Below are 26,837 nucleotides of genomic sequence, written 5' to 3' on the forward strand. Positions count from 1 at the left end.
GTAAAAAATATAACTTCTTACTCTATACCTATTTGACAGGGTTACTCTCTCATTTCATTCTCAATGGTCTCAGCCTCAGCTGCCTCAGTCAGAATAACATTTTTCTTACTCTACAACTGTGCTCTACAATCTGTACGCAAATCGATTTATAGAATGGAAAGTACATACAGTTGATAACGAGTAAGAGAGAGACACATTTACATAGGTAGTTATAAAGTTTAAAAATTATTCACAAACAATTTGGCAATTTAAAAATAATGTATTAATTGCAAATAATACAAATTAGAATTAACAAAAATTGTTTAACAATATCTTTTTGTTATTTGGAATAATGGGGTAAATATTTTAATAGCTGGCAACCCTAAATGCATCTCAAATCTCTCAACACTCAAGTGAGTGAATGATTGTTTCTACTTGCGTGTTCTTCGTCATGTACTAAAAAGATTTTTTTATTAAAAATACAGCGTTGTCTATTTATTGATCTTTATTCAATATTTCATTCTATAATTATTAAGTTGTGTCGATTCCATTGTAATCCATCAATATTATTGTTGCCATCAAATTGTAAGTATTGTAAATTGTTGCAAGAATCATAAAATTAATAATAGAAACACCGATTTTATTTTCGTTTTTACAATAATGTTGCAAGAAAATTTTTGTTTATTAATTTGACACATAGTCCTATATTACAATTTAATATTCTTTTATGTGTACAATCGCCATTAATAAGAAATAATTGAATATCTAATAATGTTATATTCATACAGAAGAGCACCTAATATATTCAAGAGACGTCGAAGAATAGATTCATATTTTAAGAATGTTTATAATTTAGGTTAAGTACCTTTGATGTATGTTTTCCACCTCATAAATAGTTTATTGTTAATTATGTCTAAACGGTTACATGTATTTTGAATGAAATTCATACAATGTGTATCTTACATTAATCTATACTTATAATATAATAATTAATATTATTATTATTATTATTAATATTATAATTATTATTATTAATATTATAAATCTGAAGAGTTTGTTTGTTTGAAAGCGCTAATCTCAGGAACTACTTGCTTCGAATAGATTTTTTTGTGTTGGATAGTCCATTTGTCGAGGAAGGCTTTAAGCTATATAACATTACGCTACGACCAATAGAAGCGGAGCTGCAATGAAAAATGTTGCAATATAGGGGAAAATTATTCATATTTGAGGGCTTCCGTTGCGTGTGCTGCGCGAAGTCGCGGGCACAGCTAGTAGTAATAATAATAATAAAGTAATAATATAAATATAGTTTTTTTAACTATTCAAAATTAAAATTTACTGACTTATGTATAAAATATATAAATTAATATTATGTGCAATTAAATTTAAATAACTAAATAAATAAATTTATTTATTTAAACTAACACATCTTTTTAAAGTACATGTGGCGGACTAACACCATAGGGCATTATCTACCAGTCAACCATGGGTGGTACAGAGAATAATTACCATCAAACAAATAACAAACTGAGTAGTATTGGTATAGATTATCTGAAGTATATCCTGAAGGTATACTTATGTATGTTACAGCTTTAACCGGAAATGGCTGATGAAGAGGGTCATCTTGTGGAGAGTGCCGGAGAAACTCAGTTATTGTCAGCAGAGTATAAGGATGGTAATTATAATTTTTTCTTTCCTGACGGGTCCTGAAGGTGTTTATTCTTGTTTCCAACTGATCCATACTATGTATTTATTTAAATTCAAATTCAAAATATCTTTATTCATGTAGGTCTATTACAGACTCTTATGACATATCAAATCTACCATCAGAATGAGTTTGAGATGGGGAGAGATGACAAGAAACTCGGCTCTATTCAAATAATATTCTTTTCAAATAAATGTTGTACATGTTCACAATAATACAGATTCATTTTTAAATTCAAATTTGGGAGAATAGAGTGACCACCAGCATATGCAAAAAATATATATTAGTTGTCTAGTACCCAAAAGACAAGCTCTGCTTTGTTTGGGACTAGATGGTGCTATCTTTATTGTACTGAGATATTATTATTCTTTACCAACGTTCACCAAGGTGGACTTTGTGCAAAATCACCTTACATGCTGGCAGGGCACCAGTGGAGGATGATAAGATGAGCATGAGGTCAGGTCAGTTAGCCCATCGTGATAAATTCACCAAGACTTATCAAGATGGTTTCCAGGGGGAACCGCGTGGAGGTCAACCTGATAAACATATGACACAATATGTCTCGACTTACGTCGTTTCGATTTATGTCGCGTATTTCGAGAACCTAACATGCCGTAAAGGGGATTGTTAGTAATGTGGACTGATGATCTTATTGCTAGCTATGTACCATACATTGCTAGCAATAAGATCATCAATCAATGTACCATACATTGCTAGCAATAAGATCATCAATCAATGTACCATACATTGCTAGCAATAAGATCAACAATCAATGTACCATACATTGCTAGCAATAAGATCATCAATCAATGTACCATATAGTGCTAGCAATGAGATCATCAATCAATGTACCATACATTGCTAGCAATAAGATCATCAATCAATGTACCATATAGTGCTAGCAATGAGATCATCAATCAATGTACCATACATTGCTAGCAATAAGATCATCAGTCCACATTACTAACAATCCCCTTTCCCAATGATGTATGTAACACTCATATAATATTCTTAACATTGCAGGCCAATTGCAAATTGTGGAAGTGACGCCTTTTGACAGGAGTGACCAGGTCAGTATTTTCTTCAATCTAATTTTATTCACTTTTGTTAATTTTGCTATTTGGCAGTTTGTATACACACAGAATCTATACATATGAATAAAATTGGAGTGTCTGTTTGTAATATTGAAATAACCGCTTTTTATTACATGTATATGAACATAAACACGGTACACATACCAAAATAACATTTTTTATAATTTTTGTCTGTCTGTCTGTCTGTTTTTTTCCGGCTAATCTCTGAAATGGCTGGACCGATTTTGACGGGACTTTTTTTGGCAGGTAGCTGATGTAATAAGGAGTAACTTAGGCTACTTTTATTTTAGAAAAATAAAGTTAAATTCCACGCGGACGATGTCGCGGGAACAGCTGGTCTTAAATATGTAAGGAATGAAGGAAAGAAAAAATATACATTTATTTGATACACACGTAAAATATATAACAAACAGAATTTTTAATAACTCATGTTCATCTTATCATCCTCCACTGGTGCCCCGCCAGCGTAAACCGTTAGCGCAGGCGGGTGCACAATTCCATTATCATCCATAAAAAAAAATTGACACAAAGAAATGGTACAATACGAGTAGGTATAAAAACATAGTATAAAACAAAGTCGCAGTCTGTCCGTCCTTATGAATGCTTAAATCTTTAAAACTACGCAACGAGAGGTTGAAGAGGTTTTTTTTTAATAGATAGAATTATTCTAGAGGAAGTTTTATATATATAATACATATACACCCGTGCGAAGCCGGGGCGAGTAGCTAGTAACATATAAATGTAATTTCAAAATCATATTAAATATTTTCTTTTTTATTTCAGGGAGCGGAGTCTCATATACTGCCGGACTTGGAGGCTGATGGCGGTCAGTCTCGATACGTGCAAGTGATCAACCCTGACAAGACTGTTATGCAACTGGATCTGCTGAACATGACCCTACTCAGGTAAACAACAAACAAACATACAGCAAGCAAAGGCTACCAATCCATGGAAGGAAAGAGGCAGGATTGTTATTAATGTACTAGCTGTACCTGCAACTTCGTCCGCCTGGAATTTAACTTTATTATCTAAAATAAAAGTAGCCTAAGTTACTCATTATTACATCAGCTACCTGCCAATAAAGTCCCGTCGAAATCGGTCCAGCCATTTCAGAGATTAGTCGGAACAAACTGACAGATAAAAATTGTAATAAATGTTATTTTGGTGTATGTACCGTATTTATATTCATATGCATGTAGTTATTACATGTATTATTAAAAACGTTTTATTCATATGTATGGTATAACGTATAAATGTATAGATAACAATAGGAAAATGTGAGGTTTACAGTTTAGACTTGTTTTTTCAATAAGAGATTTAAAGCAAGTCTAAATACTTGCTTAAAATTTCTTATTGAAAAAAGCTATACTATTTAAGATCGATGACCCAAACTATTCCCTTTTTTTTTATCATGTAGGAAAATAAATTCAAATAGACTACTTTTATTTTAGTAACTTTCTCTTATTTTAGAAAAATAAAGTTAAATTCCATGCGGATGAAGTCGCGTGTACAGCTAGTTTAGTATATAAGATCAATACTTTAATGTACATACTAGCTTTTGTTTGCGACAATTTATCCCTTTGGGGGTGGAATTTTTCAAAATCCTTTCTTAGAGGATGCCTACGTCATAGTAGCTTTATCCATGCAAAATCTCAGCCCTATCGGTTTAAAATTGACAAAGTTTCATACAAACTTTCATCCTCTATTTTATCCCCTTGGGGGTAGAATTAATCAAAATCCTTTCTTAGCTGATGCCTACGTCATAACATCTACCTGCATGCCAAATTTCAGCCCGATCCGTCCAGTGGTTTGGGCTGTGCGTTGATAGATCACTATGTCAATCACCTTTGAGTTATATGTATTTAGATTGTCCGCCTATTAACATCTGTAATATACATCGTCTCAACCGACAATATCATGTATCACACTGCAACAGCCAGCATTACATCTTCAACAATTACAAGGGATTGGAGTCCTAAAGTTGGTGTTAAAAAACTTATTGACATCTATAACTCCTTTGGTGTGAGTTAGTTGCCATTATACAAAAGAGCAACACACAAGTTTCTAACTCATTCTTCTTGTAATGAATCTCCATTCCGAATGAGTGGTAGAATCAAAATATTACTATGCAAAAGTGCTTGTATTTATAATTTATTTGAATAAAGATTATTTCTATTTCTATTACTAACAGTCTCCTTCCCCAGTAGGGAATTGTTAGATATGGGACCTGGAGGTCCCAGTAACTTAAGCCTTACAATTGCAGGTGTGAAGACGGATCCGGCTCCTACAAGCTGGTGGCCAGCGCTGAGACCACCAGCGACATACCAGCGGACTCCACCGTCACTTGCGTACTGCAAGGCAGCGACACTGAAGGTAACTCGGAGTCTACTAATATAATTATTTACTAGCAGTACCAGCGATTTCACGCGCGTGTGATTTATAGCCTATATGTTATTCTGATGTATAAGCTATATAACTGTAGAGTTGCATCAAAATCCGTTGAGTAGTTTTTGCGTGAAAGAGTAACAAACATCCATCCATACTCACAAACTTTTAATTTCACACTTATTATTATATAGCGCCCAATTTACATAATATCTTTTTAAATTATAGCCTATGTGTTAATCTTATGTGTAAGCTATATTACTGTATAGTTTCATTAAAATCCGTTCAGTAGTTTTTGCGTGAAATAATATTAATAAAATTATTCTAATGACTTGCCCACAGATCCTGATAACCAAGATACATACGTCATGGTAAACGACGATAAGGGACCCCTAGTATTCCTACAGTCCTCCCTACCACAGACCAATAGAAACATGATCCAGAACACTCCCATAGAGCGACAAGAGAAGAAGGTATGATTTCACAAACTATTTATCTGATATATTTATTTATATAACTTCAATACACACAATACAATATATACTTATTGTATACAATATATATTTAATGCCTGATGGCATTCTCTCTCTATACCAGTCTACTGTCACATTGATCAGGGATAGTAAGGCGGTGCAGTTTAATAATTAATATAAAAAATAAGAACAGGTAAATACAGAAAAATAATATATATATATATATATATATATACATATACAAATATATAAACTAACTAATATACCTGTATAAAATATATAATTACATAAATAAACAAAATTTATGGATAACATACAAAATATAAAATTATATAGGATATACTGGAATTACTCTTAAATAAATTCAAAACATTGTTAAATCATATTTACTGAGCAAATCCTATAATGCGCAATTTACACTCAGCCCGAGTGGGCAGGGAAGTGAGCAGCGCGAGAGTGTAAACACGAGTGGAAACACTTCCCATGTCATTGGCGCTGCCACTCACGTTTCCCGGCGCTCCCTCGATTGTCGGTTTTTCGTGCGCGAGTCAAAGGACTGGCAGCACTAGTGGCAGCGTGTTTTTACATTCAGCCCTCTCGCTCAGTTGTCGCCCGGCAATAATTCCGGCAGCGCGAGTGACAGGGGAAGCGGCTGAATGTAAACGTAGCATTACTCACTAAACGATTACTTGAATGACGGCAATAGTTGTTCATGCACGGGATTTTCATTTAATGTTAGTTACACCGATATAAATACTTATGCATTGTAAATAAACTGGCTTTAAAAAAAAAGTAATTCAATTGAGTTTCTTGCCAGTTCTTCTCAATTGAATCTGTATACTGAACTGTAGGTAGGGAAAAAATTATAATATAAAGACTTACGTTCATAAGCAATAGTTTTAATCTTCCCATTACTAACAATCCCCTCTTCCATAAAGTATTGTTGAGAAGTGATCGTGTAATGTTTTTGTTTACAGCCTTTAACCCCTACGGAAATCTTGGAGAAAGCCAAGCGACTCCAGAAGGCCAAGTAAGTTAAGCTTATACATAAAATTCTCGTCACACAATGTTAGTTACCATACTCGTCCATATATAATTTTATATATAATTTTATATAATAATAATATTTTTTATTTTGCATACAATATTTACAATTTAAATTGTTCCCCGGTACCTAAACTAAGTAGAAACTTGTATTTTAGGTGCCAGTTCTCCCCTCTTACAATTCTCAATGGTTAGAATTGGAATATGCATACTAGCTTTTACCCGCGGCTTCGCTCGCATAACTCCATTACTGGCTGCTAGATGGCGCTAAAGTAGCAAAATGTTGATATTTTATTTTTTGTTTTTTATAAAAAATATTTGTTTTATCTTTAAATAAAAAGTATTTTATGTTCATTCTAATACCTCCAAGAACATGTGTACTAAATTTCATGATGATCGGTTCAGTAGTTTTTGCGTGCAAGCGTAACAAACATCCCAACAACAAACGTGACACTGAACATAAGATACTTTTTATTTTAAAAAAATCATACGAGCGAAGCCGCGTGTAAAAGCTAGTAAAAAGTACAAATCTAATAAGGTTGTATTTGTTACAGAGCCTTATTAACCCGCTCTTGTCCTTCCCCGAGCCGGATGCGCGGCCGGAAACGGAAGTCGGACCTACCGCCGCCGCACGAGCTGCTCAACTCGCCTAACTTCAAACTGTTCTTGTATTCCTGCAAGATGTGCACCTTCAAATGCAACGCTATCAAAGAGATGACTGCACACAAGGTTTGTACGTTCGTGACTGAAAATCAACGCACTTAAATCTATACATACATATAAATAAAATTTGAGTGTCTGTTTGTAATATTGAAATAACCGTTTTTTACTACTACTACTAATATAAATACGGTAGATACAACAAAATAACATTTTTTGCAATTTTTGTCTGTCTGTCTGTTTGTGCCGGGTAATCTCTGAAATGGCTCGATCGATTTTCACGGGACTTTTATTGGATGGTAGCTGATGTAATAAGGAGCAACGTTTATTTTAGAAAAATAAAGTTAAATTCGACGCGGACGAAGACGCGGGTACAGCTAGTAAATAATAAATAACCCTGGACAATTAACATTTTTACAAAGCGCCATCTAGTCTCTTTTATTGGAAGCTGTTAAGCGAGTTAGCTAGTAAATAATAAATAACCCTGGACAATTAACACAGCGCCATCTAGTCTCAAGTTAAGCGAGTTAGCTTTTGCCCAGAATACTGTGAGGATGAATCCATAATGCTTTTGTTAATTTATACATAGTTTAAGAGGATCATTTCTGTTTTTTCTTAAGGAAACAGTGTATGCATTTAAATGTAGGTTTGTGTCCTTTTCTGGCAATAAATATATATTATTAAATCAAAATACTAGCTCGTTTGTGTGGTTACTTTTTTTTATCATTAAATTATTTGTCATTTTTTTTTATCTCTGGATAAGTAACACAGTGCCGTCTAGTTTTACGATAAGCAGAGTTCGTGTTATGGGTACTAGACAACTGATATAAATACTTAGATATATTTTTTGAATACATAATATATATAGAAAATATCTATATATATTATGTATTCACTACATACCCATACAAAACCGAGGAATCGAACCCGCGACCATCGGAAGTAACGCGGTGTGCTAAACCGCTAGACCACCGAGGCCGTCTTTTCGTAGTCATTTCAATTACATGTTAAATAAGTATAATACGCTCAGGCGGCGGAGCACACGGGCCACGGGGGCGGAGCCTCCGGCGGCGGCGCGGCGGCGGGCGGGGGCGGGGGCGGCGGGGCCGGGGGCGGCGCGGGGGGCGCCGTGCGGTGGCGCAGCGCCAAGACACACGCCGGCCTGCAGTGCGCGCGGTGCCCCTACAAGGGATCCTCGCACTCACAGGTTACCACAGGCAGTTCACTAAGATCACGACGACCCCATAACGGCAGCTAACGACCCCTACTGGTCCACCCGTTCCGTCTCTACCATACTGTTACACACGACACCGTCCTCGCCGACGAAGACGACGACCTCAACCACACCATACCGGCGCCTATCGCTCTTCCGATCGATACATCTATACTTACAAACTTTCTACCATCAAGTGAGCCGCAAGCTTATTTGTCCCCTGTACTATAAAAAAAAATACTTACAAACATTCTGCCATAAAGTGAGACGCAAGCTCATTTGTCCCCTGTACTATAAAAAAACATACTTACAAACATTCTGCCATAAAGTGAGCCGCAAGCTTATTTGTCCCCTGTACTATAAAAAAAAATACTTACAAACATTCTGCCATAAAGTGAGACGCAAGCTCATTTGTCCCCTGTACTATAAAAAAACATACTTACAAATTTTCTGCCTTCAAGTGAGCCGCAAGCTCATTTGTCCCCTATACTATAAAAAAAACAATTATGCTATAACTTTTTTTTATAACATTAATAAGATTTGATTATGCAATGTTTGACTTTCAGCTTATGAGGCACGTTCAAGAGAAACACCTGATTCAAACATCAGCAGACAGTAAGTACACTGTAAACTAACATCTATTTACAGAGGTTAAAAGCACAAAATCGTATGCGTGTACCTCAGTCTCACCTATTTCAGCCGCCAAGCAGCTTGCTTTGTAAGCTGCTTCGGTTGTGAGCTGCAGATTAAGCAGTAAAATCTATACAAATCAGTAATAATAATAAAAATATCAGGACAATTCACACAGCGCCATCTAGACCCAAGTTAAGTTAGCTAAAGCTTGTGTTATGGGTATTAGATAACTGATAAAAATACATAGATTTTTTTAAAATACATATACATAGAAAACACCCAGACCGATACAAACAATCATACTCATGAATGCAAATGTTTGTACCGTGCTAGGAACCGAACCCGGTAGTAAAGCGGTCTGCTATACCGCTAGACCGTCCGGGCCGTCTAATTGACTTAATATACGATATTTTTGATGTTGTGAGTCGTAAATGTTTCTGTTATTGTGTTCATAGGTACCAAGGATGTGGACACAATGCAAGTCCTCGTGTGCGGCGCGTGCGGGTTCGAATCCAGTTCCAGGATCATATTTAAGAAGCATCTAGAAGATAAGCACGGAGCCATCGCGCGTTAGTCTAGAACCTTCTAGAATATGTTGACATTAAGTGAGAATTATGTTTATGTATACAGACTGCTACAAGAAATGTATATTTATAATATTTAGTTTAATGTAAACGGTAGACAAATCTGGGAGTCAGTAATAGTGTTAATTTATTACGACGGCCTGAGCCGAGGTTCGAACCCCTGGCAGTGCCGTCAGACTAAGTATATACCTACCGATGACCTAATCATCAACTAAACTTAGATTTGGATGACATGAGGGGTAGGGGACCCCTCAACCTCATGTCAAAGACTCCCATAATACCCATAATACAAGCACTGCTTAGTTTAGGACTAGATGGCGCTGTGTGAATTGTCCTAAGATATTATTATAAACTCTTCGTCTACTTGCCGTATCGTTCTGAGCCTTGATCAAAATTACTGGAATAAAAAAAAAATTGTATGAGATTTTTTTGTATTGTAGATATTTTTTCTTTATAAACAGCATGCTGTGATTTTCCATTATTTTTTCCATTCTGCAATAATAGTTGTGAGCCAGCAACAGGTTATTGTGACCAATTTCAATGAGGTTGAAAACTTCCACAATGGTTCTTCTCAATTGAATCTGGTAAACAACTCGAACTGCTTTTTTTACAACTAGCGTATTCACAATGTATATTATATAGATGTCTGTGTCTAACTTTGAATGAAAATCCCGTGATTGATAATTGAAATGAACTTTAAAGTTATAGTGCATAAAGTTTATTATTATCAACAAAAAGATTTTGAAGTTTGTGAGGTAACTGTTCCTCAAACTACCCTCAGAAGACGTTCACTTGTCGTCATAATACAAACCTTAACCAATTCAGAAATTTTGATTGAGAGGTAATGGTAAACGAAATTAGACCTTATACTATATTATAAAAAGAATCACTTTAGTCTACTACTAATCAACATCATTTATTTTGTTAATGATTCGCGAAATTATACCCTATTGTACTATAAATAGAATCACTAGTTAATCAACATTTCTATTGTTATTCATTAGCATGGGAATTGGAATATATTTATATTTGAGTTTAAGTAAGTTAATAAATAGTTCTAAATTATATTTTGTGTACTCATTTGTGTAGCATTTATAACAGGATCCGCTGATACAAAGGCGGATGCGGATTTTGTTTCCCATCTACTGATGCGGACGCGGCTTTAGATTTTATTGACAAAAAGTTATTTATATATATTAAATAGGTGCAGAAATGAAGTGAAAAGAACAGAATGGTTTTTCATATTTTTATACCATACTAGCTACTCGCCCCGGCTTCGCACGGGTACATGTATTATATATATAAACCTTCCTCTTGAATCTCTATCTATTAAAAAAACTCGCTACAAAGTCCGTTGCGAAGTTATAAAGATTTAAGCATACATAGGGACAGACAGCGACTTTGTTTTATACTATGTAATGATGATACGTAATGTTTAATTTACGGTAATGATATACAATAACAAAAGCGTTGAAATTTCTCATCGAACGAAACTTTGCTCCTATATTAGAGCAAGCGCTGATCGCCGGCCCCACGCAATTTCTTTCTTGTAGCAACTTGTCCGACATCCGCATCGATTATTGCAGATGTGAAAGTTTCGTATTTGGGGATGCAGATGCGAATATTCGCGACATCCCTGTCGCAAACAAGGCGACAGTCCACCTGATGGTAAGTGATAACTGTCGGATAACATGAACAGCGTTATGGACATCACGTTAGTATGTGACGCCCATTATCTTTCCTTATGCAGCTAAGGAGCAGAACTCTCTGGCAGCATGTTTCCTGCCTCTTATTAATGGAATGTGTTACGGGGCAGCAAAATAAACACGTAGGAGGGAGGTGTGCGCGTGTACCCACACGCCTCCACAAGAGATGAGATGTTTAAATAGTAGCAGCCTAGAATTTAGTATCCGGGGCTTTATCACAATAAAAAAAAACGAGATGGGGCCTGCCCTACATCTGCAGGGCGGGCCGTAGACGTTGGAGTCTGGGGTGGAATGCACATGCGAAACCTTTCGCTCTGGCATATGCGCTCATAGGTACACCGTGTGGTTTTTAGAGGGTAAAAATCCCACACATCGCTCCACCATCCCAACCGCGGGGTGACGGTCTTTTCAAGAGTTTCCACACGTTGGAAAAAGGTTTCGAATCTTGGATCAGGCTGTCCGGCATAGGCCCTTACATCGGTACATCGTGTGGTTTTTAGAGTGTAAAAATCCCATATACCGCCCCGACATCCCTCCCGCGGTGACGGACTTTTGTAGATTAAAAGAAAAGGGTAATCTTGGATCAGGCAGGGATTGGTCAATTCCGATACCACGTTGACAATGCTTCTGATTACACCATCTAAGATTATACTCGTGTAAATATAAACTCAAATAAAAATCTTACAATTATTTATTCTCAGTCACTCTATAAGATATAATAGCGACGTAGTCATTTACAATACTGCCCTTTTTTGAGGTCGGTTGATCATGACTGCGTCCCCGTATGTTCATATCTCACAAAACATTCAAATGTATACAAAATTATAATTACTTTATTGTAAAATGAACTTTCAAAGGCCAACTTTACAAGTTAAAATTAGGGCCTTATTACATGGTCATATCGCATTTTTTTTTGTATGTAATGCCATTCATAGGAAACAAAATGATGGCCCAATGTATGGTAAATTGGGTTTTTCAGGAAGGGTACGTCAAGGTTTCTTAAGGTTCGGCAACGCGCACGTGACATCCCTGGTGGCCAGGCGTCCATAGGCTACGGTAATAGTTTACCATCAGATGGGCCGTATGCTTGTTTGCCACCATAGTAGTATAAAAAATATGGTAAATAGCAACTATGGCTATTACAGAATTAGATGAACAGAGCAAAAGCAGGTGGAATCAGGAATCTTACTCCCAAAAGACAAAGTGGAAATCTATACATATAAATAAAATTTGAGTGTCTGGTTGTATTATTGAGATAACCGTTTTTTACTACATGCATATAAATATAAATACGGTGCATACACCAAAATAACATTTTTTATAATTTTTGTCTGTCTGTTTGTTCCGGTTAATCTCTGAAATGACTGGACCGATTTTGACGAGACTTTTATTGGTAGGTAGCTGATGTAATAAGGAGTAACTTAGGCTACCTTTATTTTAGAAAAATAAAGTTGAATTCCACGCGGACGAAGTTGCGTGTACAGCTAGTTTAATAACAAAATGTTAACTATTTATACTAAATTCGCTTAAGGGGGTCACTCACAAAACTACGTCCCTTCAATCAATCAATCTATGTCACGTTAACACGCCCCCTCCCCGCCCAGCCCTCTATTAAAGTTGGTCGCACTTGAATAGTTAAAAAGTTTCAATACTACAATAGAAATGTGAGATTTAAAAATAAAAGTCATTTCACTATGACTTGTCTAGTACCCATAATAAGAGCTAATGGGGGGTAACGGGGAAAATTATTCATATTTGAGAGCTTCTGTTGCGTGCGCTGCACGAAGTCACGGGCACAGCTAATATTATATAACCGGGATATTTACCATATTATTTATATATAAATATCGTTATTTTTAAACTTTCGTGTTTAATATACATTATTTATATTATTAACCGGGTCTTAACACGAATAATTTTATGGCAAATAAAGGTATTTACCTCTCTCGACGTTTCGACTAGGTTGCATTAGCCGTGGTCACGAGCTGACTGACCCGGTTTATAATACCTATAAATCATATATAGATATCTCCCGATATTTCGACGCTGTTACATCGAAATATCGGGAGCTTTATACTAATAATTTCACGGTACAAATTCATTTTAAATAACATGTATAATTGTAAACGGTGTAATTTTTAATAGAGTTTAAAATCTAATATACTTATATTACATATTGAATTATGGACATTTTCTCTCTAATTGACCCTTGCCACCTTCGTCGTACTCCTGGGATGATATCCACATCTGCTGGAAGGAGCCTATCGACGCCAATATGGAACCACCTGTAAGCAATCATAATAAATCCTTACCATAAATATGAAAATAGGGCTTTCACGCAAAAATTACTGAACCGATCATCATGAAATTTTGTATGTTCTTGAAGGTATTAGAATGAACATAGGATACTTTAAAAAAATTATTTAATGTATTCATTGCGAGGGAAGCCACCGGTAAAAGTTAGTATAGTATAAAATGAAGTCGCTTCCGTTGTCTGTTCGCTTAGATCTTTTAAACTACACAAAAGATTTTAATGCAATTTTTAACAATAGATAGAATGAGGAGGGTTTATATGTATAATATATGTAAACCCGGGCAAAGCCGGGGCGAGGTAGTAAATAAAGTAGAATTGACTAAAAAAAATATTCAAACTTAATGACGGCCTCGGACTAGTGGTTTAGAACACCGTCTTCCTACCGCTTGTCGAGGGTTTGATTCCTCACACGGTATATAGATTTGTATTCATTAGTATGAGTGTGATTGTATTGGTCTGGGTGTTTTCTATGTATATTTATTTACATGTACATATAAGGTTTAAGGTTAAAGTATAATATTTTACATTTTGACTCTGTAGGAGTAAAAATGTTAGCTGAGAGGATTCGAGTGTCAGCAATGTCCACTGAGTGTAAGAACGTGGAGTGTCAGTGTCAGAAGGGTCAGATACACCTGTATTTGAGTCAGAAATGACATGCGAGTCGTTGTCAGAAGTGTCTGTATAATGTGAGATTCAATGTATATTTTACATTTGACTCTGTCAGAAGTGTCAGGTCAGGTGTAACTGTGTCAGAAATGGCATACGAGTCGTTGTCAGAAGTGTCTGTATAATGTGAGATTCAATGTATATTTTACATTTGACTCTGTCAGAAGTGTCAGGTCAGGTGTAACTGTATCAGAAATGGCATACGAGTCGTTGTCAGAAGTGTCTGTATAATGTGAGATTCAATGTATATTTTACATTTGACTCTGTCAGAAGTGTCAGGTCAGGTGTAACTGTGTCAGAAATGGCATGCGAGTCGTTGTCAGAAGTGTCTGTATAATGTGAGATTCAATGTATATTTTACATTTGACTCTGTCAGAAGTGTCAGGTCAGGTGTAACTGTGTCAGAAATGGCATGCGAGTCGTTGTCAGAAGTGTCTGTACAATGTGAGATTCAATGTATATTTTACATTTGACTCTGTCAGAAGTGTCAGGTCAGGTGTAACTGTGTCAGAAATGGCATGCGAGTCGTTGTCAGAAGTGTCTGTACAATGTGAGATTCAATGTATATTTTACATTTGACTCTGTCAGAAGTGTCAGGTCAGGTGTAACTGTGTCAGAAATGGCATGCGAGTCGTTGTCAGAAGTGTCTGTATAATGTGAGATTCAATGTATATTTTACATTTGACTCTGTCAGAAGTGTCAGGTCAGGTGTAACTGTGTCAGAAATGGCATACGAGTCGTTGTCAGAAGTGTCTGTACAATGTGAGATTCAATGTATATTTTACATTTGACTCTGTCAGAAGTGTCAGGTCAGGTGTAACTGTGTCAGAAATGGCATACGAGTCGTTGTCAGAAGTGTCTGTACAATGTGAGATTCAATGTATATTTTACTTTTGACTCTGTCAGAAGTGTCAGGTCAGGTGTAACTGTGTCAGAAATGGCATGCGAGTCGTTGTCAGAAATGTCAACGACAGCGAGTCATCGGACACTTCTGACTACACCCACTCTGCTGTCATTTGTGACCTCAATTCACGTAACAGACCTAGTACTGTCGACATTCAAAGAAATGTCAATTAAGTCATTATCAGAAGTGTTTTGATAATTATTGAACTGACACTGTAAGTGTTAGCTGAGTGCAAGTGTTTTTTTTTTTATAACACAGGGGACAAACGAGCATGCGGCTCACCTGATGGTAAGTGATTACCGCCGACCATGAGCACCCGCAACACCAGGGGCATTGCAAGTACGTTGTCGGCCTTTTAAAAAGGAATAAGCTCTTTTCTTGAAGGTTTCAATATCGTATCGGTTCGGAAATACCATTGCTGGAAGGTGATTCCACAATGTGGTTGTGCGAGGCAAAAAGTTTCTGGAAAACTGTACTGTGGAAGACCGCCATTTATCCAGATGATTAGGATGGTATTTCAGTTTCTGGCGGGTGGTACGGTGCTGAAACTCAGCAGCTGGTATTAATCCGAACAATTCCTCAGAACACTCCCCGTGATATATGCGGTAGAAAATGCACAGAGATTCTATATCTCGCCGCAAAGCCAATGGGTCGAGTCTGCCACATAGACGTTGATTACCAATGATTCTGGCTGCGCGGTTCTGAATGCAAAATCTGAATCAAATGGAAGTAGCTGGTATTGTGGTGCTCTCGCCCAGAGATGAGAACAGTATTCCATATGCGGCCGGATCTGCGCCTTGTATAATTGCAAGCGATGGGCCGCCTGCCCACATTTGGCTTCACATCAAGGAGAGTGTCTTGAAGCTGAGGAGATACGATAAATGGAATCTTTTTAGCGGTAAACGCGCAAACTTATGTCTTCTTGGGGTTAAATTGAACACAATTTTTCAGACCCCAAACCGAAACTTGATGGAGTGAAGTTTCGATTTCAGACACAAGTTTGTTCCGGTACTCTATAACTTTTGCCTGCGACATATTAGCATGGCCGCTGTACAAGGCATCTCCGGTACTGTCATCCGCATAGCAATTGATGTTGTTGACTTGTTGTTGACGGAGATAGCACACAGTCTTGTGGAACACCAGCATTCACAGAGTGTGGGTCGGAGCAAGCACCATAGACAACGATCTTGATGCTCCGATCAGCGAGAAAGCTGGCGACCCATTTGCATAACTTCGCAGGCAACCCAAAGCATGGCAACTTTGAAAGAAGAACCTTGTGCCAAACCCGATCAAAGGCCTTCGCAATATCCAGACTAACAGATAGGGCCTCCCCCTTACTCTCAATAGCCTCTGCCCATCGATGTGTCAAATACGCTAGAAGATCACCAGCCGACCGACCCTGGCGAAAGCCATACTGACGATCAGAAATCAATTGGTTCACTTCTAGGTATCGTAGGAGTTGACGGTTGACAATCGACTCCATGATCTTTGAGAATAAGGAGGAGATGGCTATGGGCCTATAGTTAGCTGGATCTGAGCGTTCTCCCTTCTTAGAGATCGGACGAACCAAAGCCGTCTTCCAAAGTTTCGGGACTACACCTGTAGAGTAGCAGTACCGGAAAAGACGCGTTAGTACCGGAGCCAACTCAGGTGCACACGTCCTGAGCACAATAGCAGGAATACCGTCAGGCCCACTTGACTTGTGAATATCTAGGGAGAAAAGAGACTTACGTACCAGCTTTTGGGTAAATTTTAGCTCTGGCATAGAAGTCTCACACCGCGAGATGACCGGCGGTGATTGCTCCCTATCGTCCAGTGTCGAGTTGGATGCAAAAAGAGACCCACGGAGATCGGCCTTCTCTTTGGCATGTTGGGCCAACGAGTTATCCTCTCTGCGCAGTGGTGGAAAAGATGGCTGACAGAAATTTACCTGAGCAGCTTTGGCAAGAGACCAAGAAGCCCGGGATCCACCCTGGGTACCACCCTGGGGTAAAAATCTCTTGTAATCCGCTGCCATGGTATGTAAGAAAGGGGTGGGTAGGGGAAGGAAGTAGGAAAGGGATAGGGGGAGGGGGAGGGGCGTCCGGAACCTACAGCTCACCATGCGAAACGCGATATCACTGGTTTTCTGCCGAGGTGTGGTACTTCCCGGTTCGAGCGGCCCAATCGAGCTGAACAACCACGTGTGGTCGTACAGCTTGCTCTACCACTTTAAAAGTGTAGCCGACACCGAGTCACCGGACACTTCTGACTGTTACAGCCACTCTGTTGTCACTTGTAACTTCATAGCTTCTACTGCCGACATCCAAAGTGTTAGAAGTGTTAGGTAGGTCGTTGTCAGAAGTGTCAGTAGAGTGTGAGTGAGATTCAGAGGTGCCACTGACGTTGAGTCGCCGAACACTTCTGACTATTACACCTATACTCTGCTGTTACTTGTGACCTCGTTCACGTAAGAGACCTCGTACTGCCGACATCCAAAGTGTAAGTAGAATCAGTTAAGTATTTGTCAGAAGTGTCAGTTGAGGTAGTGTGAGTGTCGAAAGCGTCAGCTGTCGAAATGTGAGAGGAAACAGTGTCAAGAGAGTCGGTGTCAAAAATATCAAGTGAAGAATTGTGAGTGTCGTAAATAGAGGACCTATGAGTATTGTCAGTGTCAGCTGTTTAAGCTGATTTAAGTGTGTGAGTGTCAATACCTTCAGAAATGACTGTGTCACATAATGTATATTTGCGGGAAATGTCAGGCAAGTTAGTACCTGAAATGTCAGCTGAGTTATGTGTGAGTGTCGGAAACATCAACTTATGAAGTGTGGGTGTTAGCTGTGAGAGAATGAATGTTAACGATCTAAGCAGATTGAAACTGTGTGTTTGTAGAGTCAGATGAGAATGTCAGCTAATGAGGTGAGTGTCAGAAGAGTCATGGTCAAAAGTATTAGTTTATAACCTGCGAGTATTGTAGCGGTCAGGAGCGTAGTTGTGAGCGTCAGAAGTGTCAGGTGAATTTTTGTCCACGGTGTTAGCGTCACAGTGTCGTATGAGTCTATGTAATAAATGTCAACGAGTGCCAGTGTCAATAAGCGAAGTGGGGTGTGAGTGTGAGAATACTGACCGATCCATGCTGCGAATCTTCGTTCCATGGGTGATGGTGCGGCGTGTGATTTGATGCGGTGCGAAGAAGGAGCGCGCGCGGCCAGCTCCCGCGCCAACCGCTCCGGCCAACCGGACGCGCCCGCCCCGCCCCCCGCCGCCACCACCCCGCCCCACAGCGCCGGCCGCGCCTCCGCCTCGCACGCCGCCGCCGCCGCGCACGCTGCGACACGCACTCACTACACACTGCACGCTCCACTACACACTGCACACTACACGCCACCACCCCGCCCCACACTCGCACGCCGCCGCCGCCGCGCACGCTGCGACACGCACTCACTACACACTGCACGCTCCACTACACACTGCACACTACACGCCACCATCCCGCCCCACAGCGCCGGCCGCGCCTCCGCCTCGCACGCCGCCGCCGCCGCGCACGCTGCGACACGCACTCACTACACACTGCACGCTCCACTACACACTGCACACTACACGCCACCACCCCGCCCCACAGCGCCGGCCGCGCCTCCGCCTCGCACGCCGCCGCCGCCGCGCACGCTGCGACACGCACTCACTACACACTGCACGCTCCACTACACACTGCACACTACACGCCACCACCCCGCCCCACAGCGCCGGCCGCGCCTCCGCCTCGCACGCCGCCGCCGCCGCGCACGCTGCGACACGCACTCACTACACACTGCACGCTCCACTACACACTGCACACTACACGCCACACCCCGCCCCACAGCGCCGGCCGCGCCTCCGCCTCGCACGCCGCCGCCGCCGCGCACGCTGCGACACGCACTCACTACACACTGCACGCTCCACTACACACTGCACACTACACGCCACCACCCCGCCCCACAGCGCCGGCCGCGCTCCGCCTCGCACGCCGCCTACGCACTGCGACACGCACTCACTACACACTGCACGCTCCACTACACACTGCACACTACACGCCACCACCCCGCCCCACAGCGCCGGCCGCGCCTCCGCCTCGCACGCCGCCGCCGCCGCGCACGCTGCGACACGCACTCACTACACACTGCACGCTCCACTACCACTACACACTACGCACACTACACGCCACCACCCCGCCCCACAGCGCCGGCCGCGCCTCCGCCTCGCACGCCGCCGCCGCCGCGCACGCTGCGACACGCACTCACTACACACTGCACGCTCCACTACACACTGCACGCTCCACTACACACTGCACACTACACGCCACCACCCCGCCCCACACCATACACACACATACCCATACGACATACAAATTCACTATACACACTCAACGAACCTGAGACTGCATTGAACTCAGACACAGCATACATATACACATCTTACAATACACAAGACACACAAACTTGTACATACCAACTAAAACACACAATGAATTGGACAATATGAATCACAAACTACTAAATTTTTAACTCTCTCAGTTATTTTCCATCAAATGGTAACAACCGTCTATAGACATAAACAAAACCACAGAAATTACATCATCACTTGACGCCTACTATTCCATGGGTTCCTGAGAACTAAAGCGTGAGCCCCCGTACTGAAATATCACTGACATATCTCACCCTTCAATTGAAAGACGTCTTACAAAGCAAGCTTCTTCGGAACTGAAATAAGTAAGACTGAGCCACACATACAGTTCTGTACAATTCCCTTTTCCCTCTGACGAGTTGTGGTATCATCAATTTCGGTGGACCAACATTTAGACACAAACCAGACATGTCCAGACGAAACTAGACAAATCCAGACAAAACTGGCCATATTCAGACAACACTGGCCAGTACAACGTGTCATCGTATCATTGTTAGTAATGGGGTCTAGTGTTCCCATTGCTAGCAATGTACCATCAGAGGTCGACCTCCACGCGGTTTCCCCTCGGAAGCATCGTGGTAAATTGCAATTTGCCAAGATTAACTGATCTGACTTCATGCTCATCTTATAATCCTCCACTGGTGCCCCGCCAGCGTAAACCGTTAGCGCAGGCGTGCGCACCATTCCATTATCAAATACAAAAAAATATGAGAGTGAACCAGGCAAAATTTAACATGTTCGTACAATTAGACAATTGCATATAGAACTCACCTAGGTGTGCTGCGCTCACGTTCTGCTCGAACAGGCACTCTGTTAGTTTGAACCGTTCGGGGCCGAAGTCCTGGTGGTAGCCGCCGGGGAACTCGTAGTGTATGAACGGTACTGATGCTGCTGTTCGTTCGTCGTACGGACTCTCTGATATCTGGTTATATTTTTAAGAAAATACCCTCCTGAATTTAACGCAAAGGACAAATTTCAATAAGCTATTCCGAGTAGCTAGCACAACGAGATAAACTTCTTAGCATTCCAGGGATTCACCGTGCGAGTGCCAGTCCATCAGTCCATCGTGTGGCAGAGAGGGAAACTCCGAGCATTTCTCGGGACTTGAACCGGTGTAGGTTTAAGAGGACTCTTTGCCGACGTACGTGAACACTCACCTTCACCGCTCGTGTTTCTCTCCCTGCCCAGGTAAATCTGGTAGGAGCTTGCTAGCACAGTTTTAGATACACATTCCAGTATAGAACTTACTACACTTCTAGACAGGCCAAGATCTTTTATATGTATGACTGCTACACTAACAACTGTAACACCTCGCTTCCACTTCGGCATATAAATTAACTATACAGCCATTTTTTGTTAATTTTTTCATTATTTTTGTAATAATTGTTTGTTTTTATTGCATAGTCTAGAACTATATTTGGTTCCAATTGTACAATGAGCTAATTAGAATAATATTACACATTTAGTTTATTCGAATATATTATTATGCCAGCCAATTCCTAAGCTTGTCACAGGACCATGTTTGCCATGTCCAGACAAAACTGGCCATGTCTAGACAAACGTGGACATATCCAGACCTGACATATTTACCTGTGCAACACAGTGACAGAAGTCTTCGTACTGCCTCTTCAGCATGTACTGTTGCCACGACTGCGTCAGTCCGGCAGGTAGCGTCTTCAATGTGTACCGGGCGCGTTCTCGTTCTCTTATCACTTCTTTACTCTGTTACAACAACGATTTAAGCACTATTATTTTCTAAAATCGTAAATTTAACGAATGTGTTCTGAGGAATTCTACGACATGAAGCTTACTGCTACTACCATTGTACTGCTCGCCATCGACAAGGAATTCATCCTCAAACGCTGGAACCTAGGTGGTCTGAGCCAGTGCTGTTTCAGAGGAGTTTCCCTCCGTGTGTAGTGGAATGAACTACCTGCCGAGGCTTTCTCTAGCGTCGTACACCTAGTATTATTCTTCTATTTTCTATTTACTTATATACATATAAAATTAAAAATTTCCACGAAATGTTTTACCAGTTTACCTGTATGCTGTATAGTGGGAGCATCTGTATATGCATGGAGTTGAGCATATTCTTAGCTTGAGCGACGAGGTGATCACCACCAATTGGAGATCGAACTGCGGCACTCACCAGCGCGTACCTGACGACAATTATCACCATCGAATTAAAGATGATGATGATAACAATAATTCATCCGCACAGGAAGTCTAAAAAGTGTATATACATATGGGTAACTGTGTGTTCTGTGGGCCCAAGTATACTGCTGTTGGGGTTCTAGCCGTCGCTGCACCAAACACTCTATATACGGTCCCATGTGGGTAAAGCTTCCTCCAGCTTGCAAAAATAGAAAATCATGGTTTCTATTTTTAGCTACACTCATTTAGTTTTCCCCCGCTATTTCCTTCATGTCATCAGACCATCTTTTCTCTGTCTACTTCGCCACTGTCACTCGCCTAGTTAATTGGTGAGTCCACCTTTTGTCTCAGTACAAGCTATGTGATCTGCCTGTTTCTGTCTTAGGTCATGTTGTTTTGCGTCTATTTTTTTTTTAGAGAATACTAACCCATCTATAACTGGCACCGCTGACGTCTGACTGGCCCCGGCATCCACAACGAGAGCTGTCGATTTGCCATTAGCGAACGCGGCTAGAACTGCATTCTTGACGAGAAAAAATGCAGGCGCCTGAAATGAAATGAATTAATGATTTATTTATTAAACATTGTATTTCTAATAGTAAAAAGCTGACGGCCCATATGATGGTAAGTGGTAACCGTCGACTATATACATGAACAGCACTATGGACATCACGTTATCACCCGTGATACTATGAGGCGTTGATTGTAAAGGGATTGTTAGTAATGGGAACTAGGATTACATTGACTAGCATGTATTATGTCAGGTCAACCTCCACGCAGTTTCCCCTAGAAAGCAGTGTGGTTAATTACAAGTGATTTTATCAAGATGGGCTAACTGACCGTATCATCCTCCACTGGTGCTCCGCCAGCGTATTTTTTTTTATTGGGTTGTTACCTATTGTCGGATGTTTTTTTTTATGGATGATAATGGAATGGTGCACCCGCCTGCGCTATCGGTTTACGCTGGTGGGACACCAGTGGAGGATGATAAGATGAACATGAGGTCAGGTCAGTTAGCCCATCGTGACAAATTCACCTGGAATTTATCACGATGGTTTCCAGGGGGAACCGCGTGGAAGTCAACCTGATAAGGTACATTGCTAGCAATAGGGTCAACAGTCCACGTTACTAACAATTCCCTTTCTCCCTATTGTCAGATGTTTGTAGCACCTGTAGCACTGCGACCTACATAGATCTATTGTGCTCGCCCTTTTACAAAGTTCGCAGCCTAAACCTGTCAGGGACAAAAATTGAAGGATATTCTTAGGAGCGATGATTTTTATGTCCTCGGGAGAGAGTGTAAACTTTCCAAAGTAGATATTTCGTTTATGCATGAGTGGGCTACAACCACATAGGATGTGTAGTGACGTTTCCTCTTCAGTTTGGCAGAATCTGCAGATTTTTGTCGTGCATAGGCCTAGTTTAGCCTTATGCTTGTTTAATTTGCAGAGTCCTGTGAGGGCCCTGGTCATCGTGCATATGTTGTTTCGCCAGCGTATACTGTCAGGGCAGGCGAACACCATGTCATTACCATCCACTAGCGGTACCCATGGTATCACTTGCGTGGCCATGTGTTATTCTCATATACAAGCTATATTCTAGAGGCTTCCAAGCAGACAACTTTATTGACAAGGTCTACACATCATCATAGATGATGGAGTTGATTGATTGATGAGTAATATGTAAATTAGAACATCAGCTAACCTGATACTTCTCGAACAGTAGCTCGGCCAATTTCTCCCGAGCTGGTCTCATGGTCCACACAGCCTCTGTGAACAGTGCTGGATGGTGTTCTGACGGGGATCTGATGACCTGGAATGGACAAAATAAATTATTTTCTGGTTTTAAAAAAAATATAATTTATTAAAGTTTTTAATATTGATAAATCCTACTATTGTTATAAACCAACTGTGTGTCAGTTTTAATAATATAATAATAATCTCAGAACAATTCACAGAGCTAGATGGCTCTAGACCCAAGTTAAGCCAGCTAAAGCTTGTGTTATGGGTACTAACTAGTATTGATACAAATACATAGATTTTTTTTCATAAACACACTTATTATACATAGAAAACACCCAGACCAACACAAACTATCATACTTATGAATACAAATGTTTTAGTCATGCACGGGATTGAATAATGAAGTAAGACGGTGTGCTAAACCCCTAGGCATAGAGGTCGTCAAAATAATGACCACACTAAATTAAAAAAATTATAACCCCTATTTTGTTTTATTTAATGTGGGCGTTTTTTAAACAAACGGCTAGCATACAGGCATACGGCTAGAAGTATGTGGCCGTTCAAGTATTACGTAAGCAGATTTATTACAATTATTTAGCCCCCCATCCCCTTTGTCAGAAATTAAAAAATTATAACGTAAACATTTTTCAATTATTTTGTTTTATTTAGGGTTGTCATTCGCGTAAAAAAGTAATTACTACCGATGACGTAATCATCATCTACACTCCCCTACCCCCCATATCATCCAAAATAAGCAAAGCAAAGACTCGCCCGTCCTCCCCATAGTGTTTACGTAATAATTAAACGGCCCCAATAACTAACTAACGGCCCCAATAACTAACTAAAGGCCCCAATAACTAACTAACGGCCCCAATAACTAACTAAAGGCCCCAATAACTAACTAACGGCCCCAATAACTAACTAAAGGCCCCAATAACTAACTAAAGGCCCCAATAACTAACTAACGGCCCCAACTTTAATTACTTGAATATAAAGTAAACAAAATGAAACCTTTGAGTAACAATAGTCCAGCATCTTCTCAAACAGGTCCCAATTGTCGATCTGTCCGTCCTTCATGTAAGTTTGTACTTCCATGCCTGGCCGAGGCACATGGAGCTCTGTGACATCTATGTAGTATCGGAGGTCACCTGTTTTTGTGGCTGAAATTGGAGAAATTTTTAAACTTTGCTATAGAGGGAAGAGGATTGTTAGTAATGTGGAGTGTAGTTTGACCTCCACGCGGTTCCCACTGGAAACCATCATGATAAATTTTTGGTGAATTTTTCACAATGGGCTAACTGACCTGACCTCATGCTCATCCTATCATCCTCCATTGGTGCCCCGCCAGCGTAAACCATTAGCGCAGGCGGGTGCACCATTATCATACATAAAAAAAAACCTTGCTATATTCTTGAAATTACAGGATATTGTAATTGGACCAAAATACAATACAGAATAAGAAGCATGGGATTCTAGTCAAAAAAGCACAAAAAACCCATAGACAATATAACATATAGTTATTTTTAAACTTTAGTGTTTATGGAAAACAAGCTGTACCGGCAAATGTTTTGCCTTAAAATAAAAAATATTTAGGGGTTGATTACCCCTAACATTTAGGGGGATGAAAAATAGATGTTGGCCGATTCTCAGACCTACTCAATACGCTCACAAAATTTCATGAGAATCGGTCAAGCCGTTTTGGAGGAGTATGGTAACGAAAACTGTGACACGAGAATTTTATATATATAAGATGAAGGTATTTTTACTTCTCTAGACATTTCGACTAGGTTGCACTAGCCATGGTCACGAGCTGACTGAGCAGTCATATTTGCCATAAAATTATTTGTGTTAAGACCCGGTTAATAATATAAATAAAATATAATGCATACTGTATGCTGTTGAAGTCTACCTGTGAGTAACTTCTTACACTTAGTAGTTAGTAGTTTGTATTTACACGTTTTGACTTGTAAACTTACAAGGATTATTTAAAAGAGCAACACACAAGTTTCTTGCTCATTCTTCTTGTGATGAGACAGCTTTCCGAACGAGTGGTAGATAAAAAACAAATTGTTGTGTGTAGTGGTAGATGAAGAATAAAAAATAAATTATTTTCTATTCTATTCTATTCTACTTACTTTAGTTGCCATTAATTTACCTGTGGTTATAGTCACTCATGCATAAATAAAATATCTTTGGAAAGTACAGACTATACTGAGGAGATAAAATCATCACTCTTAAGAATATCCTTCATTTATTATCTCTGACGGAAGTATGCAGCAACATTCTAAAGCAGGGCGAGCACAATAGATTTCTACAGGTCCCAGTGCAAAACAACTAGTAGCCAAAAAAAAACTTATTTCATAAGCTGTGTTCCGGTTTGAAGGGTGTTAAATGACAGGGAAATAACAAGGTACGGCGGCATGATGCCTTTGTTCTATGCAACGGCAATGCAAGAGGTGTTTTTTTTTATAGAATAATACGAAATGGGTCCTGCGCCTGATTGTCATTCTAGATATATAAAAGAAACTTGAAACTCACCACTCTGAGTGATATTTCCATCGGGCACCTTCTCCTCTGCGTCTGGTATGTGCGTGGCTGGACCTACACCAACAACCGCGGGAATATCGGCTTTTGGAGTGTCCTCCTGAGCATAACCGACTCTTAGCGAGTGATGTCCAGGATCGAAGACCAATGCACCTATCTCGTCGCCCCCGTACAACATACCGTTCGGACCACTCATTATTGTATATTTGTGTCAAATTATAATGTTATTTAATCGTAAACTACAATAAATAAAAGGAGAAGCGGTATTTTGGTAATAAAGCTTGACAGCACAGAGTATATTTGCCAATGTTACCAGATTACTATGTTCCTTTCTCCTGAAATTTTGTATAAAATACCCTTAAAATTCAGAAAAATCCAAGGAATAAATAAAGTTTGTATTAGTAATGACAATATTCCAAAAGAAATATATTGCTTTTGATTTTCTATTTACGTACAACTTATGAGAATTTTTAAAGTGAGAAGTGTATATTTGTGTCATTAATCTCTATCTGTCGCTTTTAGTCCTCTATTGACGATCCTTCCTCCTTATTTAATTTTTAATTCAACTATAAATTCCCAAACATTAATGCCCTCAAATTTCCCCTTTCGCCATAAAAT

General features: G+C 39.8%; 2 protein-coding genes across 2 annotated transcripts; one reads left to right on the forward strand and one right to left on the reverse strand.

The window, feature by feature from the left end:
- The first annotated feature begins 377 nt into the window (after positions 1-377).
- LOC131852254 (uncharacterized) lies at positions 378-10,835 on the forward strand. The gene is made up of 11 exons (XM_059202906.1): positions 378-564; positions 1,570-1,654; positions 2,708-2,754; positions 3,562-3,683; positions 5,042-5,151; positions 5,506-5,636; positions 6,614-6,666; positions 7,235-7,417; positions 8,484-8,547; positions 9,120-9,168; positions 9,642-10,835. The coding sequence occupies exons 2-11, from the start codon at positions 1,582-1,584 to the stop codon at positions 9,758-9,760; spliced, it is 951 nt and encodes a 316-aa protein (XP_059058889.1). The 5' UTR covers positions 378-564; positions 1,570-1,581; the 3' UTR covers positions 9,761-10,835.
- A 2,165-nt stretch (positions 10,836-13,000) lies between these two features.
- On the reverse strand, positions 13,001-26,513 carry LOC131852184 (actin-like protein 6A). The gene is made up of 9 exons (XM_059202827.1): positions 26,214-26,513; positions 24,687-24,835; positions 23,638-23,745; positions 22,362-22,480; positions 21,821-21,938; positions 21,370-21,501; positions 20,551-20,701; positions 18,467-18,667; positions 13,001-13,761 (listed from the first exon to the last, which is right to left on the reverse strand). Exons 1-9 carry the CDS (start codon positions 26,413-26,415, stop codon positions 13,658-13,660), a joined length of 1,284 nt encoding a protein of 427 aa, XP_059058810.1. The 5' UTR covers positions 26,416-26,513; the 3' UTR covers positions 13,001-13,657.
- Positions 26,514-26,837: the final 324 nt, after the last annotated feature.

The sequence above is a fragment of the Achroia grisella genome, unplaced genomic scaffold, assembly GCF_030625045.1.
Source record: "Achroia grisella isolate CSIRO2021 unplaced genomic scaffold, CSIRO_AGI_Agris_v1 utg841, whole genome shotgun sequence".
Taxonomy (NCBI): Eukaryota; Metazoa; Arthropoda; class Insecta; order Lepidoptera; family Pyralidae; genus Achroia; species Achroia grisella.